The sequence below is a fragment of the Ranitomeya variabilis genome, chromosome 2, assembly GCF_051348905.1.
Source record: "Ranitomeya variabilis isolate aRanVar5 chromosome 2, aRanVar5.hap1, whole genome shotgun sequence".
In the NCBI taxonomy this organism is placed as follows: Eukaryota; Metazoa; Chordata; class Amphibia; order Anura; family Dendrobatidae; genus Ranitomeya; species Ranitomeya variabilis.
This window is the reverse complement of record NC_135233.1, coordinates 1,073,060,976-1,073,078,534: the sequence shown is the minus strand read 5'-3', so window position 1 is coordinate 1,073,078,534 and position 17,559 is coordinate 1,073,060,976. Positions and strand designations below refer to the sequence as shown.

At 43.7% G+C, this 17,559-nt stretch overlaps 1 protein-coding gene across 2 annotated transcripts in view; it reads left to right on the top strand.

Moving 5' to 3' along the window:
- The window catches only part of LOC143808681 (cytochrome P450 2K1-like), a 170,553-nt gene that overhangs the window by 68,253 nt on the left and 84,741 nt on the right, over positions 1-17,559 (top strand). For both annotated transcript variants that reach the window (XM_077291588.1, XM_077291587.1), the window contains exon 5: positions 9,950-10,107. In XM_077291588.1, coding sequence (XP_077147703.1) covers positions 9,950-10,107 — 158 coding nt within the window. The remainder of the gene's footprint in view (positions 1-9,949; positions 10,108-17,559) is intronic.

Genomic DNA, 17,559 nt, shown 5'->3' with positions numbered 1-17,559 from the left:
GATTTGGCTGTTCCAACTCTTGAACAGGCCACATAAAGTTGACCATGAGAAAAGCATGGAGATTGCAAATCGATTCCAACTACTTTCAAGGACTGTCTTCACAGGACTGTTAATTGGCCCTTGAGGAAGCAGCTCTTGTTTTCATGTCTGCAAGCCTCGCTTCGCTCTCCTCAGAAAGTTAATTGGCTCTTGAGGAAGCAGCTCTTGTTTTCATGTATGCAAGCCTCCCTTCCCTCTCCTCAGAAAGTTCATTGGCTCTTGAGGAAGCAGTTCTTGTTTTCATGTCTCCAAGCCTCACTTCCCTCTGCTCAGAAAGTTAATTGGCTCTTGAAGAAGCAGCTGCTGTTCTCATGTTTGTCAGCCTTGTTTCTCTGTCTTCACATTTTTCATTGGCCTGTAATGCAGCTTTTCTTTTTGCATCAGCTGACATTCATGCCATGGAATTCCTTTTCTTATGAGGCACTATTGTGGTAAAAATAGTCTGTAACTGGCAGTTTCTATATCCTCTCACTAGTGTTGAGCGATACCTTCCGATATTTGAAAGTATCGGTATCGGATTTGATCGGCCGATATCCAAAAAATATCAGATATCGCCGATACCGATACCCGATACCAATACAAGTCAATGGGACACAAATATTGGAACGTAATAGGGAGCGATCCTGGATGGTTCCCAGGGTCTGAAGGAGAGGAAACTCTCCTTCTGGCCCTGGGATCCATATTCATGTAAAAAATAAAGAATAAAAATAAAAAATATGGATATATTCACCCTCGGACGGCCCCTGGCTGTCACCGCTGCAAGCGTCTGCCTCCGTTTCCTAAGAATGCAAAGAGTGAAGGACCTTCGATGACGTCGCGGTCACGTGAGCGGTCACATGAGCGGTCACGTGACCAATCACAAGACCGCGACGTCATCGCAGGTCCTACTCTCACTGAATTCTTAGGAACGGAGGCTGCCGGTTGCACCGCTGAGGTCCAGGGTCCGTCGGAGGGGTGAGTATATCCATATTTTTTATTTTTATTCTTTATTTTTTACATGAATATGGATCCCGATTCTGATTTCCGACAACGCAAAAATATCGGAATTTGGTATCGGAATTCCGATACAGCGAATATCGGCCGATACCCGATATTTGCAGTATCGGAATGCTCAACACTACCTCTCACATAGAGGTAATGTGACTGACATTAGCCTTTCCACCAACACACACTAACTGACATGCTATTACCTCACACAAGCATTGTTATACTGAGAATGTCCTTTGTTGCCTATATTAACCAATCAGAGCTCAGATTAATTAACTGTAGCAGAATAGAAGCAGAGCTGTGATTGGTTGCTATTAGCAACCTGATAAATCCCCAGCCAACAGGAAGCCCTCCCCCCTGGCAGTATATATTAGCTCACACATACACATAACAGACATGTCATGTGACTGACAGCTGCGGTACATTTGTTGCTCTTGTACTTTGTCTGCTTATTAATCAGATTTTTATTTTTAAAGGATAATACCAGACTTGTGTGTGTTTTAGGGTAAGTTTCATGTGTCAAGTTGTGTGTGTTGAGTTGCGTGTGGTGACATGCATGTAGCGACTTGTGTGAGATGAGTTTTGTGTGGCGACATGCGAGTAGCAACTTTTTGTGTGTCGAGTTGCATGTGACAGGTTAGTGTAGCAAGTTGTGTGGAGCAAGTTTTGTGCATGGCGAGTTTTGCGCGTGGCGAGTTTTGTGTGGTTCGTTTTGAGTATATGCAAGTTTTCTGTGAGGCAACTTTTGCATGTGTTGCAACTTTTGTGCATGTGGCAATCTTTCCACGTGTGCAAGTTTTGCGTGTGGCGAGTTTTCCATGAGGTGAGTTTTGCCCTTGTGGCGAGTTTTGCATGAGCCTAGTTTTGCATGTGGAGAATTTTGCGTGTGGTGAGTTTTGAGTGGCAACTTTTGTGTTTCGACTTTTATGTGGCGAGGTTGGTGTATGTGTGGTGAATTGTGTGCTGAGGGTGGTATATGTGTTCAAGCACATTTATAGTGTGTGGCGCATTTTGTGTGTGTGTTCATATCCCCGTGTGTGGTGAATATCCCATGTCGGGGCCCCACCTTAGCAACTGTACAGTATATACTCTTTGGCGCCATCGCTCTCATTTTTTTAAGTCCCCCTTGCTCACATCTGGCAGCTGTCAATTTGCCTCCAACACTTTTCCTTTCACTTTTCCCCATTATGTAGATAGGGGCAAAATTGTTTGGTGAATTGGAACGCGCGGGGTTAAAATTTTGCCTTCCAACATAGCCTAGGACGCTCTCGGGGTCAAGAAGTGTGACTGTGCAAAATGTTGTGGCTGTAGCTGCAACGGTGCAGATGCCAATCCCGGACATACACACACACATACAGACACACACACACATTCAGCTTTATATATATATATATATATATATATATATATATATATATATATATATATATATATACTATATAGCCGCATATGAATTGCAGGCTTTTCAAAAGGATATCAGTGCGTAAAAATCGGACGCACCCACATGGTGCCAGTGCTGTGCGATTATTTTCTTGCACCCTTTGACTTCTATTACTGGATGCAAACTAATTTCTGATTGCAATTACAGCATGCTGCTATTTTTTCCAGCCCAATCGTGATCCCATACAAGTTGGAAAAAAAAGCACAGATGAATACACAATCATAGATTAACATTAGTCCGTATTGAATCCGATTTTTTATTGGATTGAGAATGTCCGATTTCATTGCAAGTGGCCATAAGCCCTAACGAGTATACTCACTCATCACATATTCCCCAAGGGGTATAATTTCCAAAATGGAGTCACTTGAGTGGGAATTCTGCTCTACTAGGAATTAGGGGCTCTGTATATGGAGTCCGCAAACTGGTCTAGGAAAATCGGTGCTCCAGGAGGCAAATAGGGCTCTGTTCCTCTCGAGTCTCTCCGTATGACTTGGTAATACTGTACAGCCACATATGGGGTATTTCCACGTTCAGTAGAAATTGTGGGACAAATTTTCGTGCCATTTTTATCCACTTCTTATGTGAAAATGTAAAATCTGGGGCTAAAACTAAATTTTGGTGGTAAAAATGTTATTTTTTTCTTCACTGCCCAATGGTGTAAAATTCTGTGACACACCCATGGTGTCAATATGATCACTGCTCCCCTAGACAAATTCATTGAGAGGTGTAGTTTGTAAAATGGGGTCATTTATGGGGGGTTCTGCTGTTCTGGCACCTAATGGACTCTCCCAGTGGGTCATAGCACCTGCAAACCATAACAGTATAATCTGACTCCTTGCCTTCTGAGCTTTGCAATGTGTATGTAAAATTTTTCACAATTACATGTAGGGTATTGGCGCACTCAGGAAAAAATGAACCTCAGTTTGTTGAAAAAAAAAGTTCTAATAGCCCTTAGAAAAATAAAAAAACTTTGGGCTAAAACAACATTTTAGTGGTAACAATGTAATTTATTCTTTCTTCACAGCTCAGTGGTATAAAATTCTTTGAGACACATGTGGTGTTAATATGATCACTGCACTCCTAGACGAATTCATTGTGTAATTGTGTAGTTTGCAAAATTGGGTCACATATTGAGGGTTTCTGTTGTTGTGTCACCTCAGGGGCTCTGCAAATGTGACATTCCAGCAAAATCTGAACTCCAATATGGCTCCTCTTCCCTTCTGAGCTTTGCAGTGTGCGTCATAAATAGTATTCCCCCACATATGGGGTATCGGCGTAGTACAAGTTGTATGACACAATTTCTCATGTTACCCTTATGAAAATGCAAAATTTTGTGAGGAAAATGTGATTTTATTATTTTCACTGCTCAACATTATAAACTTCTGTGAAGCACCTGGGGGTTCAAGGTGTTCACCATGCATCTAAATACATTCCTTGATGGCTCTAGCTTAAAAAAATGAGGTCACTTGTGGGAGGTTTCAATTGTTTAGTCACATCAGGGGCTCTGCAAATGGGACATGACATCCGCTAATGATTCCAGGAAATGTTACATTCAAAAAGTCAAATGACTTCAATGCCAAACCCTGCCAAGTGCCCAAACAGTAGTTTTCTCCCTCATATTCTGTATCAGCGTACCCAGGATAAATTGCACAACAAAATGCATTGTGCAATTTCTTGTTTTACCCTTGCTAAAATGCAATATTTTGTGCTAAAAACATATTAGTGGGGAAAATTTGCTTTTTTTTACTTTCACGGCTCAACGTTATACATTTCTGTGAAGCATCTGAGGGTTCAATGTGCTCAACACACATGTATATCAGTTCCCTGAGAGGTATAGTTTCCAAAATGTTGTCAATTGTTAGGGATTTTCACTGGTTAGTCACATCAGAGGCTCTCCAAACTTGACATGGCGTCTTCCAATTGTTCCAGGAAATTTTACATTCAAAAAGTCAAATGGCGCTCCTTCCCTTCCAAGATCTGCCATGTGCCCAAACAGTGGTTTTCTCCCTCATATGATCTATCGGCAAGCTCAGGAAAAATTACAAAGTAAAATAATTTGGATCTGAAGTAAATTTTTTGTGAAAAAATGTTAAATGTTTATTTTTTTCACATTCCAAAAATTCCATCCGAAGGGTTAATTAACTTCTTGAATGTGGTTTTGAGCACCTTGAGGGGTGCAGTTTTTAGAATGGTGTCACTTTTGGGTATTTTCTATCATATAGACCCCTCAAAGTGACTTCAAATGTGATTAGGTCCCTAAAAAAAGGCTTTGTATATTTTGTTGGAAAAATGAAAAATCACTTGTTCACTTTTAAGCCATATAACGTCCTAACAAAAAAATTTGGGTTTGAAAATTGTGCTGATGTAAATTAGACATGTGGGAAATGTAACCGTATTTTTCGGACTAAAAGACGCACTTTATTCCCATAAAATTTTTGGGGAAAATGGGGGTGCGTTTTATAGTCGGAATATACTTACAAGTATTGTGGCGACAGCTGGAGTCAGACGATTCTGCAGTGGCCCGACGCTGCAGGGCCTTGATCACACTCCCTTCCCAAGCTGGTGTGGCAGTATTTGGTGGTACCCAGTGGTGGGGGGCTTCGTTGACATTTTCTGAAAGCTCGGAGCCCTGCACATCCCCATCTGCGCATGTGCAGATTGAGATCTCGGCACAAAGATCTCATCTCCAGAGATCTTGGGATGAGATTTCATTGCCGAGATCTCAATCTGCACATGTGCTGACCCGGCGGCCATTTTCCGAGAGGCCACAGCATTGCAGCAGTGGGGATGTGCCATGCATTTCAGAAAATGTCAGCGGAGCCCCGCACCAGTGAGCTCCGATGAACCTGCCACACCAGCCTGGGATGGGATTTCCTGGAGACCACGGCTTCACAGCAATTTTTGTGCTGGAGCTTTGTGCTTTCAGAAAATATCGGTGGAGCCCCCGTACCAAGAGCATCAGCACCAGACCACCGAACACTGCCTGGGGCTACGCTCCACCAGCGCTACTGATTTCCCCTGGAAGCTTAAATCAGACTGGAAGACAGACGCCCATTAGAAGCATTAATTTTTTTTCACTATTTTCCGTCTGAAAATTTGGGGTGCGTCTTATGGTTCTGTTAGGTTGGTCTGCAAGTCAGACCATCAGGGATATTGGATGGTTGCCTGATCATGTGATTGTTCGAACGAGTGATGGATAGAGACAGAGTAATGTCATAAGGTTTATTCAATCACATCTGCCCTTATATACTCTTTTGAGTGGGCGTATACATTCTGGTCATGCGCACATCAGCTGTTTATTACAAATGAGATCATCATTAATTGATGAGGTGATTTTCAATCAGAAGTGAACTGTGAACAGGTGATTACTTATGTAAGGTACCAATGTCCATGTAATTAGCCTCACCCTAAAACAGTTTATAACCGTTTTCTGTATAAGCTGGCTAATAGGTACCACCACCCATCATTAGCTTCCATAGGCTAAAATAACTTTTAGGCATAGTAATGTCAGCAACTCTAATCAAAGGGCAGGATGACATAGGAAAGCTAGACATGTCTGAACATGTCTTGTTACAATTAGATATAATATATAATTTAAGGAATATGCTGGAATTAAGCTGGTCTCTCATTTCCCTATCAGTCCCCCCTTTCGATAACAGATATGATTCTTCCCCTGACATACAGGTACTTCAAAGGCCTAATGCCAGTGTCGGACTTTCTTCTCAATTTCTTCTGCCGAATCCCCCACAGGGTAGGGAGATCATATCCTATTCTCAATTATAGCATTTGTTCATATTTATCATTGCGGGGATTCACTTGGATGTACATCGTTTCAGTAATGGATGCATCTATCAGTCATTGGAGGAGTCCTCTCACGCAGGGTATGCAGCAGCATCTACAGATCACAAGTATCGCTGCCATTAACGGTGAGAGAGATGAGAAAGCTGGACACCAGATGACTCCATCTTCCGAACCATGACTTGAGCCACTCTGAGAACGGATTGTCGATACCAGAATTTTCTGCCAGTTCTTCAGACAGTGATGTAAGACCCTCCAGTGCTTTTGTCATGCTACAGTCAGGGGCTGCATTGTTCAGAATGAAGGTACAACAATAAGTGCCAAACATTTTACAAACACCTCCTTTCTCTGCTAAGAACATATCGAAGGCCATCCTATTCTGTATGTATTCTGCTATTCCTCTTATTGCATCCCTCATATAATTTATATACCTTTATTGATTAATACATATAATTTATCCAGTACACATTTTTATTCAGCTTAACCCACCAAAAGAAAACTGATTCAAACCCTGCTGCAATCTGGCTTCTGGCTTTATATTCATCTGGTACCCCTCTGGGAACCCCTATACTAACAATGTTGATTCTTGGATCAAAAGATCGAGCAGGTGATGACTTTTTGTTTCTATGTAGAGTATCAGAATTCATTTTACCCCTTTGTATCTCTTCTGATTAAATTATCTGGAAAGGCATGGGTATCTGTGCTAGGGCACAGCTGCCAACCCAATCTGCAGGCAATCTGGCTCTGAGCTTTATGTCCCCACATAACCACCATATATCACTTCTTGTTGAAACCATTTAGCTTTGAAGCCCCCCGTATCTGTGTCTATGAGGACGGTAGTCTCACAAAACTCTGAAGTTAGATTTCCTACAGGTCTCCCTGTTCCCGCCCCTTTCCTTTGGAAACAGGTGTAGTTTCCTGGATATGCGAAAACTCTAGGAGGTACCTGATCATTTTTTACTTGTGGGTATAGGGCTGAGAGAGCATTACACAAAGTATTATCAGTGGGGTCATATGTGGCAGTATACAAGGCCAAAATGCACTGCAAATCTGTGTGGTCTTGTTCTGAGAGTCTGAGGGGAATTGTCCCTAAATTGGGTCTGGCAGTGGCGCATGCAATACAGTTGGATTTGTCATATTGCCCCGCAGTATTCTTCATCCACATAAGCCATTCATGCCTCTCTGTATAGCCTGTTTCTATGGCTACCTTCTCCTCATAGCTCACATCCCCAAATATTTTGAATCCTGATTTTTCTATTGCTGACTCTTGGGGACTCTCTTCCTTACTTTCATTGTCCTGTTGGAGGATAGCTTTCAACCAAAATTGTCCCAACAGAGCCCTCCTACCCGGAATGTGCAGTCCCAATACATAAAGACCTTCATCTCGAAGAGAGGGTTCATCTATATTTATGAGAAGAGGGTGTCAAGCTCTGGATCACAGTCCCATTTTCGGATAACTATAGCAATCTTTATCCTCTCAAGAAGAGGCTTTCCTGATGGGCTAAGACAAGTCATAGCTTCCTCTGGCTTATATCCCCATGAGGTCCCCGTATTCCAGGCTGCATATGACCAAGAGTTACAATTCTCATTCCCTGGTCTAGTTACACAGATGTATAACACAGCCCCTTCGATCCCTGTTAGAAATTTATAATTGGGATTATTAATTTCCTTCCTCCCAAATATAAGATTCCATTGACAGTTCACTATTCTACAAAGATCAAATCTAAAATTAGCAAATTTCTCGAAAGCATCAAACCACATAGTTATTTCTGTGTCATTTTGTGTTATCTTAGCCGTCTGTCCCTTCTGAGGTGAGGTCGCCAACATCATCAGGAGCAGGATCATCATTCTTCAGCTCCAGGACCGTACAATGGCTTGCATGGATCCAGGCAGGATTTCCCTCAAGCTTTACTGATGTGGCAGTAGTGAGAGGGACTTGAAAAGGAGTGTCAGGGCTTGGCTCCAGTGGTCTTCTTGTATGTCTTTTGACCTGGAATAGAAACTTATTTATGCATGAGCGAGAGTCTCTTCTGGAGGCTCTGGACACAGCTGGTAAGGTTATCATGCTGCAGCAAGGACTTGTGGGAACTATATGCCTAAGAGGGGCATTTTTGTCTTTCTGTTGGATGTGTACTTGATGCAGGATAGAGCTAAAAGTCCTTGCTGTGTGGTCTGTGGACAACATTTGCTTAACATTTTGCATTACCTCTCTGCTGTAGTGGCTTCTGACATCGGGAAGGCTTCTGGTCACCCTGAGAAGAGATCAACACATACAAGCACTTACATTCCTACCTGAGTAGTTGTAGGAATCAGTATGCAGTTGTTGAAATGGGTAGAGGGGCTTGGGCATGTGTTTGCGGTGCCTTGACTATACTATTTATGTTATGCACATGTTAGACATGCCTGTGTAAATCTAGTAGCGACCATTGTGAAACCAAGAGTGACCCGTTGCTCATCCACCAGAGCACACATGGCATTCTTGGACCGGTGCTTGGACTGTGAGTCGCTTGGGCCATCACAGGGTACAGAGATCTTGGCAGACACACCCGCTGTCCCACCTTCCACAAACCTTCATGGTCCCGAGCCCCAGCTTCTGACCAAACCTTCGTCAAAAAACATATGTCCGTTATGGCTGTTCCACATCTCCTCACGAGCGTTCAAGTCAAAAGCCATAGTAGAAATAAGCTAGTATAAACAAATGATATAGAAAAAAGATATCGAAATAATAAATTGCAATATCATAAGCATATATGGGCGTGCCACCACTAAGAACCCAAAAGGGCTGGGAAAAGATGTAAACATGAAGAGAAAATAAGTGGGCACCACCATCAATAAATAGCAAATATCGGAGGGTGCTACTAATGCACAGTATGTATGAGAAGAGAAGTGCAAAAAGGAAGTGCACACACAACCCATAAATAGTGCAAAAAGGCTTTATTAAGAGAACAAAGTGCTTAAAGTCATAAAAACTGTATATATAAGAGTAAGAGTAAGTCTATTTGTTTGGGGTTATTTGTCCCTATTTACCCTGCCTATGCACATTCTTACACAGGGGGTGTTTGTCTGGATATGCTTTTTATGCTTACATGTTTTTATGACTTTAAGCACTTTGTTCTCTTAATAAAGCCTTTTTGCACTATGGGTTTTTATGGGTTGTGTGTGCATTTCCTTTTTTGCACTTCTCTTCTCATTCATATCAAAGAAATGTTACCACTATCATGAAGTACAATATGTCAGAAAAAAACATTCTCAGAATCACCGGGATCCATTGACGCATTCTACTGTAGAGTTATAACCACATAAATTGACAGTGGTCAGAATTGTAAAAATTGTCCTGGTCATTAAAATGTAAACCACCTTCAGGGTGAAGGAATTAATGACTAAGAGATTCCTACCTGCCCTTTAGATTTGTAGCTTTGAGCCCAGGAGAGGCATGATTAATAAATATTACGTGTAGGGATCCATCAAGAAAAGGCGCATTTTATCCTGACTGAATTATGTCATATATTTGGTGTCTGCATACATCTTAGCGCTTACAGAGGCGACTGTATTGTTTTGTTTTTATGTTGTGCAGTCATGGCAGCTTGCTCACACTGTTCACACTTGCTTTGTTCTGTTCAGAAGTGCTTGTGATTTTTCTGTTTTTTGCGATTATGACTCTTGTTTTCTCACAATTTTTTCCAGGTAAACCCTTCGATAACAAGAATTTAAGTGCTGCTGTATCTAATATAATGATCTGCATCTTACTGGGTAGGCGATTTGATTATGAAGATCCCACAATTTTGAAGCTGTTAAAGATGATGGATGAAAATACCAAATTAATGAGTACCCCAATGGCTATGGTGAGCAGCTCAACTCTGTAACGTATTTGACATATAGTATTTTAGGTCATTCACAATACTGTATATGGAATGTGTGATTGGTGGAACCCATAATGTACCCTGTTATGGACTGGTGATTTAGGAGCGACATGCGACGAGCTCTGAGCAGGTGGTAACTATACTGACCGCAGTTCCTGATCTTAACACAACACTAGCAGTAGCCGTGGGATGTTCCTGTCACTCCCTAGACACCTCGTCACAGCCAGAGAGCTAACTACCCCTAAAGGTAGAAACAGGAAAGCTATCTTGCCTCAGAGAAAATCCCCAAAGGGTAGACAGCCCCCCACAAATAATGACTGTGAGTGGAGAGGGAAATGACATACGTAGAATGAAACAAGATGTAGCAAAGGAGGCCACTTCTAGCTAGATAGATAGTACAGTGTTGTGAATTGGACTTTTTGGCTCCCTCTTGTGGTCACTAGCAACATGACACTTTGAGCTTCTTTCTCCAGCTTGGTACCTCCTGGCTCGTTAGTCCAGGGTTGTTGCTATTTAAGCTTCCTGGATTTTCAGTCTGGTGCCTGGCATCGTTGTAATCAGTTCCTTTCTGTTTGCTCCTGTCTGCTGGTCCTGGTTCTTGCAAAATAAGCTAAGTCCTGCTTCCTTATTTTTTGGTTACTTGCATTGCTCTTATTTTTGTCCAGCATGTACTAAATGTGATTCCTGATTTTGCTGGAAGCTCTAGGGGGCTGATATTCTCCCCCCGTGCCGTTAGACGGTTCGGGGGTTCTTGAATATTCAGAGTGGAAATTTTGATAGGGTTTTTGCTGACCGTATAAGTCATCTTCCTATATTCTGCTATTAGTCAGTGGGCCTCTCTTTGCTGAAACCTAGTTCATTCTTACATTTGTCTTTTCTTCTTACCTCACCGTTATTATTTGTTGGGGGCTTGTATCCAACTTTTGGGGTCTTTTCTCTGGAGGCAAGAAAGGTCTATCCTTTCCCTTCTAGGGTTAGTTAGTTCTCTGGCTGGCGCGAGACGTCTAGAACCAACGTAGGTACCTTCCCCGGCTGCTGCTATTTGTGGTGCTAGGATCAGGTATACGGTCAGCCTAGTTACCACTGCCCTATGAGCTGTTTTTTTGTGTTTGCAGACTTGGTAATAAGTTCTGAGACCCTCTGCCATTGGGGTCATAACAGTATGCCAGGCCGAAGGTGAATGTTTAATGCATTGCAGAAGTGGGATAATAAGAAAGGAAATTCTGAGTTTTTTTTTTTCTCTTTCTTCCTCCCCTTTACCTCAGAGTGGCTTGAGCTTGCTGCAGACATGAATGTCCAGACTTTAATTACTAGTGTGGATCAGCTTGCTGCTCGTGTGCAAAGCATTCAAGATTTTGTTACCAGTAGTCCTATGTCAGAACCTAAATAACCTATTCCTGAACTGTTTTCTGGAGACCGATTTAAGTTTAGGAATTTCAGGAATAATTGTAAATTGTTTCTATCTCTGAGACCCCGTTCGTCTGGAGACTCAGCTCAGCAAGTTAAAATTGTTATCTCTTTCTTGCGAGGCGACCCTCAGGATTGGGCCTTCTCGTTAGCGCCAGGAGATCCGGCATTGGCAAATATTGATGCGTTTTTTCTGGCGCTCGGGTTGCTTTACAAGGAACCCAATCTTGAAATTCAGGCAGAAAAAGCCTTGCTGGCTATCTCTCAGGGCCAGGATGAAGCTGAAGTGTATTGCCAAAAATTTCGGAAATGGTCCGTGCTTACTCAGTGGAATGAGTGTGCTCTGGCCGCAAATTTCAGAAATGGCCTTTCTGAAGCCATTAAGAATGTGATGGTGGGTTTCTCCATTCCCACAAGTCTAAATGATTCCATGGCGCTGGCTATTCAAATTGACCGGCGTTTGCGGGAGCGCAAAGCCGCTAATCCTCTGGTGGTGTTGTCTGAACAAACACCTAATTTAATGCAATGTGGTAGAATTCAGACTAGAAATGAACGGAAAAATCATAGACGTCTGAATGGGTTGTGTTTTTACTGTGGTGATTCTACACATGTTATATCAGCATGCTCTAAACGCCTAGCAAAGGTTGTTAGTCCTGTCGCCATTGGTAATTTGCAACCTAAATTTATTTTGTCTGTGACTTTAATTTGCTCATTGTCTTCCTACCCTGTTATGGCGTTTGTGGATTCGGGTGCTGCCCTGAGTCTTATGGATCTGTCATTTGCCAAGCGCTGTGGTTTTGTACTTGAGCCGTTGGTAAATCCTATCCCTCTTAGAGGTATTGATGCTACGCCATTGGCGGAAAATAAGCCGCAGTTTTGGACACAGGTAACCATGTGCATGACTCCTGAACATCGGGAGGTGATTCGTTTTCTTGTTCTGCATAAAATGCATGATTTGGTCGTTTTGGGTCTGCCATGGTTACAGACCCATAATCCAGTTTTGGATTGGAAGGCAATGTCTGTGTCAAGTTGGGGCTGTCAGGGAGTTCATGGTGATTCCCCGCCGGTGTCTATTGCTTCCTCTACTCCAGTGTTCCCCAACTCCAGTCCTCAAGGCCCACCAACAGATCATGTTTTCAGGATTTCCTTTGTATTGCACAGGTGATGCAATTATCACTTGGGCAAGACTTAAGGAAATCCTGAAAACATGACCTGTTGGTGGGCCTTGAGGACTGGAGTTGGGGACCCCTGCTCTACTCCTTCGGAAGTTCCTGAGTATTTGTCTGATTATCAGGGTGTGTTCAGCGAGTCCAGGTCCAGTGCTCTTCCTCCTCATAGGGATTGTGACTGCGCTATAGATTTGATTCCAGGTAGTAAATTTCCTAAGGGAAGATTATTTAATCTGTCTGTACCTGAGCATACCGCAATGCGTTCGTATATCAAGGAGTCTCTGGAGAAGGGGCATATTCGTCCATCCTCTTCCCCTCTTGGTGCGGGATTCTTTTTTGTGGCCAAGAAGGACGGATCTTTGAGACCTTGTATAGACTATCGGCTTCTGAATACAATCACTGTTAAATTTCAGTATCCTTTGCCTCTGTTGTCAGACTTGTTTGCCCGGATTAAGGGTGCCAAGTGGTTCACCAAGATAGATCTTCTTGGTGCGTACAACCTTGTGCGCATTAAGCAAGGAGATGAATGGAAAACTGCATTTAATACGCCCGAAGGTCATTTTGAGTACTTGGTGATGCCTTTTGGGCTCTCTAATGCTCCTTCAGTTTTTCAGTCCTTTATGCATGATATCTTCCGGAAGTATCTGGATAAATTTATGATTGTTTATCTGGATGATATTCTGTTTTTTTCTGATGATTGGGACTCCCATGTTAAGTAGGTCAGGTTGGTGTTTCAGGTTTTGCGTGAGAATGCTTTGTTTGTGAAGGGCTCAAAGTGTCTCTTTGGAGTACAGAAGGTTCCCTTTTTGGGTTTTATTTTTTCCCCTTCTGCGGTGGAGATGGACCCAGTCAAGGTCCGAGCTATTCATGATTGGACTCAACCCACGTCAGTTAAGAGTCTTCAGAAGTTCTTGGGTTTTGCTAACTTCTACCGTCGTTTTATCGCTAACTTTTCTAGCGTTGTTAAACCTTTGACGGATATGACCAAGAAAGGTTCTGATGTTGCTAACTGGGCTCCTGCAGCCGTGGAAGCTTTCCAAGAGCTGAAGCGCCGGTTTACTTCGGCGCCTGTTTTGTGCCAGCCTGATGTCTCACTTCCCTTTCAGGTTGAAGTGGATGCTTCTGAGATCGGGGCAGGGGCCGTTTTGTCGCAGAGAGGCCCTGGTTGCTCTGTGATGAGACCATGTGCTTTTTTTTCTAGGAAGTTTTCGCCTGCTGAGCGGAACTATGATGTTGGCAATCGGGAGTTGTTGGCCATGAAGTGGGCATTTGAGGAGTGGCGTCATTGGCTCGAGGGTGCTAAGCATCGTGTGGTGGTCTTGACTGATCACAAGAATCTGATGTATCTCGAGTCTGCTAAACGCCTGAATCCTAGACAGGCCCGTTGGTCATTGTTTTTCTCCCGTTTTGACTTTGTGGTCTCGTACCTACCAGGTTCAAAGAATGTGAAGGCTGATGCTCTTTCAAGGAGCTTTGTGCCTGACTCTCCTGGAGTCTCAGAGCCAGCTGGTATTCTTAGAGAGGGAGTAATCTTGTCGGCCATTTCTCCGGATTTGCGACGTGTGTTGCAGAGTTTTCAGGCTGGTAGACCTGACTCTTGTCCACCTGACAGACTGTTTGTTCCTGATAAATGGACCAGCAGAGTAATTTCCGAGGTTCATTCCTCGGTGTTGGCAGGGCATCCGGGGATTTTTGGCACCAGAGATTTGGTGGCTAGGTCCTTTTGGTGGCCTTCCTTGTCACGGGATGTGCAGTCATTTGTGCAGTCCTGTGGGACCTGTGCTCGAGCTAAGCCTTGCTGTTCTCGTGCCAGCGGGTTGCTCTTGCCCTTACCTGTCCCGAAGAGGCCTTGGACACACATTTCCATGGATTTCATTTCAGATCTTCCGGTGTCTCAGGGCATGTCTGTCATCTGGGTGGTATGTGATCGCTTTTCCAAGATGGTCCATTTGGTGTCTTTGCCTAAGCTGCCTTCCTCTTCCGATCTGGTTCCTTTATTCTTTCAGAATGTGGATCGCTTGCACGGCATTCCTGAGAATATCGTGTCTGACAGAGGATCCCAGTTTGTCTCCAGGTTCTGGCGATCCTTTTGTGCTAAGATGGGCATTGATTTGTCGTTTTCGTCTGCCTTCCATCCTCAGACTAATGGCCAAATGGAGCGAACAAATCAGACTCTAGAGGCTTATTTAAGGTGTTTTGTTTCTGCAGATCAGGATGATTGGGTGACCTTCTTGCCATTGGCTGAGTTTGCCCTTAATAATCGGGCTAGTTCCGCTACTTTGGTTTTGCCATTTTTCTTCAACTCTGGTTTTCACCCTCGTTTTTCCTCGGGACATGTTGAGCCCTCTGACTGTCCTGGGGTAGATTCTGTGGTGGATAGGTTGCAGCAGATCTGGAATCATGTGGTGGACAACCTAAAGTTGTCACAGGAGAAGGCTCAGCGTTTTGCCAACCGCCGCCGCGGTGTGGGTCCCCGACTTCGTGTTGGGGATTTGGTGTGGCTGTCTTCTCGGTTTGTTCCTATGAAGGTCTCCTCTCCTAAATTTAAGCCTCGCTTCATCGGTCCTTATAAGATTTTGGAAATCCTTAATCCAGTGTCCTTTCGCTTGGATCTTCCGGTGTCGTTTGCCATTCACAATGTGTTCCATAGGTCTTTGTTGCGGCGCTACGTTGTGCCTGTGGTTCCTTCTGTTGAGCCTCCTGCTCCGGTGCTGGTTGAGGGCGAGTTGGAGTACGTGGTGGAGAAGATCTTGGATTCTCGTCTCTCCAGACGGAGGCTTCAGTATCTGGTCAAGTGGAAGGGCTATGGTCAGGAGGATAATTCCTGGGTGGTCGCCTCTGATGTTCATGCGGCTGATTTGGTTTGTGCCTTTCACGCTGCTCATCCTGATCGTCCTGGTGGTCTTGGTGAGGGTTCGGTGACCCCTCCTTAAGGGGGGGGTACTGTTGTGAATTGGACTTTTTGGCTCCCTCTTGTGGTCACTAGCGACATGACACTTTGAGCTTCTTTCTCCAGCTTGGTACCTCCTGGCTCATTAGTCCAGGGGTGTTGCTATTTAAGCTTCCTGGATTTTCAGTCTGGTGCCTGGCATCGTTGTAATCAGTTCCTTTCTGTTTGCTCCTGTCTGCTGGTCCTGGTTCTTGCAAAATAAGCTAAGTCCTGCTTCCTTATTTTTTGGTTACTTGCATTGATCTTATTTTTGTCCAGCATGTACTAAATGTGATTCCTGATTTTGCTGGAAGCTCTAGGGGGCTGATATTCTCCCCCCGTGCCGTTAGACGGTTCGGGGGTTCTTGAATATTCAGAGTGGAAATTTTGATAGGGTTTTTGCTGACCGTATAAGTCATCTTCCTATATTCTGCTATTAGTCAGTGGGCCTCTCTTTGCTGAAACCTAGTTCATTCTTACGTTTGTCTTTTCTTCTTACCTCACCGTTATTATTTGTTGGGGGCTTGTATCCAACTTTTGGGGTCTTTTCTCTGGAGGCAAGAAAGGTCTATCTTTTCCCTTCAAGGGTTAGTTAGTTCTCCGGCTGGCGCGAGACGTCTAGAACCAACGTAGGTACGTTCCCCGGCTGCTGCTATTTGTGGTGCTAGGATCAGGTATACGGTCAGCCTAGTTACCACTGCCCTATGAGCTGTTTTTTTGTGTTTGCAGACTTGGTAATAAGTTCTGAGACCCTCTGCCATTGGGGTCATAACAGTACAGGACAGAACACTGTGCGGTCAGTAATAAAAACTAGAAAAAGTCCACCGCAGAGAATGCAAAAATCTCCACACCTGACTAAAGGTGTGGAGGGCAAAATCTGCTGCCCGAGCTTCCAGCTTAGATGAATAGATCCATACTGATAAGCTGGACTAAAGAGAAAAACATAAAATATGCTGAACAATCAAGTCCACAACAAGTGGACTGCAAAAGGACAAGCAAGGACTTATCTTTGCTGAACTGGTCAGAGTGTCAGGGAAATCCAAAAGAGCTGTGACTCCAAGCAGGAACAATTGACAACTGGCATTGAATGAGGGATAAGGCCAGACTAAAATAGCCGAGCCAGAAAGACGATCAGTGGAAGCAGCTGCTGATGCTAAATCCAAGACGCAGCCATTCCACTCAAAACCACCGGAGGGAGCCCAAGATCAGAACTCACAAAAGTGCCACTTACAACCACCGGAGGGAGCCCAAGAGCGGAATTCACAACATTACCCCTACTGTTAACCCTGCTGTTCTGTTCCGGTCTACACTTATAATGTTCCAGTCATTTTTGACCGGACCTATTAAAGTCTTGATTTTTAGCTAATTTAAGTACTATATTTGTATACCTGTTGCATCATTATATCATGACTAAGGGTGCTTGGTCACCAGAAACGCGTTGATATCGCATTTTATTCTCTGTAATTGCTGAAATTTTTATCCTCCACTGAACACATTTTCCAGGTAAATAAAGAAAAGGTCTTTTTCAATATGTCATTGAGCTGGATTCCTCATCCTTTAGTTGACTCTCCCCCATCCTGATGTTCACATCCTTTACCCCCTGCTTTTACCATCATTGTTTTACATAAAGAACCTGTTAACCCTTGCTCTGACTCCTGTGTGTCACTGCATCCTATGCACCTGCTTGCTCCCTTACACTTGGTGTAGTCAGAAGGATGCAGTCCAATAGCACGCAGGCAGCAGACCAAGCAGTTGGGGGTGGCCCCAGGACTTGCCATTCCCTGGGGGCCATGTTGAGCAATTTTCCCAAATTTATGGGGAGCTACACAATGCTGTGGAGCTAGACTGAACGCCTTAGAGGTATAATGAGAATGCACTCCATGACCCCTGCGCTGGAGGCTGAGGTGGTCATTATGTCACAGGACGGAG